The following is a 2,037-nucleotide window of genomic DNA, read 5'->3' as shown; positions in this document are numbered from 1 at the left end:
CTCTTTTTCTCTCTTTCTCTATTTCAAAGACTCAAACACACACACACACACACACACACACACACACACACACACACAGACACACACACACACACACGATTGTTTTTCTCTTTATATTTAAAAAAACTATATTGTGTTACATCTTATTATTATTAAATCCGTCACATATTTTAATAGTGCTTAAAGAAGAAAGAAGGAAAGAAGGCTGAGGCAAAATGGGAAAGGCGAGAGAGAGAGAGAGAGAGAGAGAGAAAGAGAGAGAGAGAGAGAGAGAGAGAGAGAGAGAGAGAGAGAGATCGAAAGACAAAGAAAAACGTGTAAGAGATAGGAATCATATTAAAAGCGTTCTCCAACCACCCGCTTTAAGCACACAGATACCACAAACATCCTACCTCATAGTTGCCATTATCACTGATATCCGGAACACCCAGACGGTCAGGGTCAATGCCCTGTGCCCGCGCCTCCAGAATCTCCTTCTGGAAGAATCTGTAATAGTGCTCATCTCCGTAAAACGAGAACGACAGATCAGTCAAATGTTTCGCTCCCAAAAACTCTGAGTACCATCTAGCGGCACGTTGGGCGTCTTCAGTGGTGACGGCAGCAAACGCTATACCGTGAAGGTTGGAGGCGATGTCACGACCCTGAGCGACAGACACGGTCAAGACGAACAGGAAGGAAACACACAGAGATAATGGAGACATCCTGGAGTTTTCACCTCTTCCACTCACTGGGCTCGCTGAAACGACATCACATTGAATTCAAAATAAATAAGGGCTACTTATACACTGGCAGTTGCAGATTGTCTCTGATTGTATGAATTATTGAATTTGCCTGCAGCTACCTTCAAAGTACTGATATACACTAATGTGTTCGATCAAATGATGTTATCGTTATTTATCTTCTATTGTGTGAAAATTAATGAAACATAAGAGATTTAGAAGAAAAAAAAGCAAAATAAACAACAACCCCACCAAAAATCACAACAACAACAAAACAACAAAACACATTGTTACACATACGCAAGGCCAACAACAGTAAATTACGATAACATTGTGCACTGAGTTTATAAAGTACACATTGGATGAAGCGACCAGGGTTAGGTACGAGTTAGAGAAAGACCGTTCAAAGCACCTTCAGAGTAAATAGCAAGGCAGACTTGTCGTCTAAACTCCATGATCAGACAATAAATATAACAGAACATTACATCTTCGACAAATGACGTGAACACTGCACACAACTGAGTGGTTGTCAAATTGTTCAACGTTAATGAATCCTCGCGGATAACTAGAAAGCAAAAAGAAAAAGAAAAACTAACAACGACAACAAATAACGTTAAACAACGCAATGACGATCAATTAACTTTCGAGCCTGTACTTATATTTATGGTATGCTCTAAAAAGATCAACATTTGCAATTAATTATCAAACTGATGTTATTCCTTTTACATAAATCCATGCTTACCTTATAAATCTTTTTAAACTATTCACAGACTTGGGTGCTCTATGGCACCGATTTGCCTAAATAAATCCTTTTTCCTAGGAAGAAGACTTCAGCTGTGTAAGTTCACCAAGCAGATATGTCGTGATAACAACTACGGACTCGGACTTTATATATACCAGATCCCTGGTCCTGGACAAAACATATTTGTCAGTGACATAATGACTAGGCTGCTTTCAAACCGCAACGTCAGGCCACAGAACGAACCTTCGGGTGCTTCTATTTTATTTCGTAGAAAGCGAGGCCTTAGAACAGATCGAAAAACATCGTTCTAAGTCAATGAGTATCTTGAGAGTTTTAGTTTCTGAATATAGTTATACTTTCTCTTTTAAAAAAGCTTGATAATGGAGGTAAGTCCCAAAGTGTGAAATCTAAGAAATTCAAGATTGAGTATTTACTAGTAGGAAATGTGTTTTATTGGTATAATGTGGGAAAGGATGGCATGAACTGTGGCCTAGTTTTAAGCTAAAGATGGGTAGGTCTGCTCACAATTGTGCAGAGAGAGAGAGAGAGAGAGAGAGAGAGAGAGAGAGAGAGAGT

At 39.2% G+C, this 2,037-nt stretch overlaps 1 protein-coding gene across 1 annotated transcript in view; it reads right to left on the bottom strand.

The window, feature by feature from the left end:
• Positions 1-1,677, bottom strand: part of LOC101854868 — a gene marked incomplete in the record, with an annotated part of 9,143 nt that extends 7,466 nt beyond the window's left edge. Inside the window, 2 exon segments of the mRNA XM_005099362.3 lie at positions 393-736; positions 1,462-1,677. Coding sequence (XP_005099419.2) covers positions 393-701 — 309 coding nt within the window.
• Positions 1,678-2,037: the final 360 nt, after the last annotated feature.

This window comes from Aplysia californica, unplaced genomic scaffold (genome assembly GCF_000002075.1).
Source record: "Aplysia californica isolate F4 #8 unplaced genomic scaffold, AplCal3.0 scaffold00210, whole genome shotgun sequence".
NCBI classification, from domain to species: domain Eukaryota; kingdom Metazoa; phylum Mollusca; class Gastropoda; order Aplysiida; family Aplysiidae; genus Aplysia; species Aplysia californica.
The sequence above is the reverse complement of the archived record's forward strand: the minus strand, read 5'-3'. Positions and strand labels throughout refer to the sequence as shown.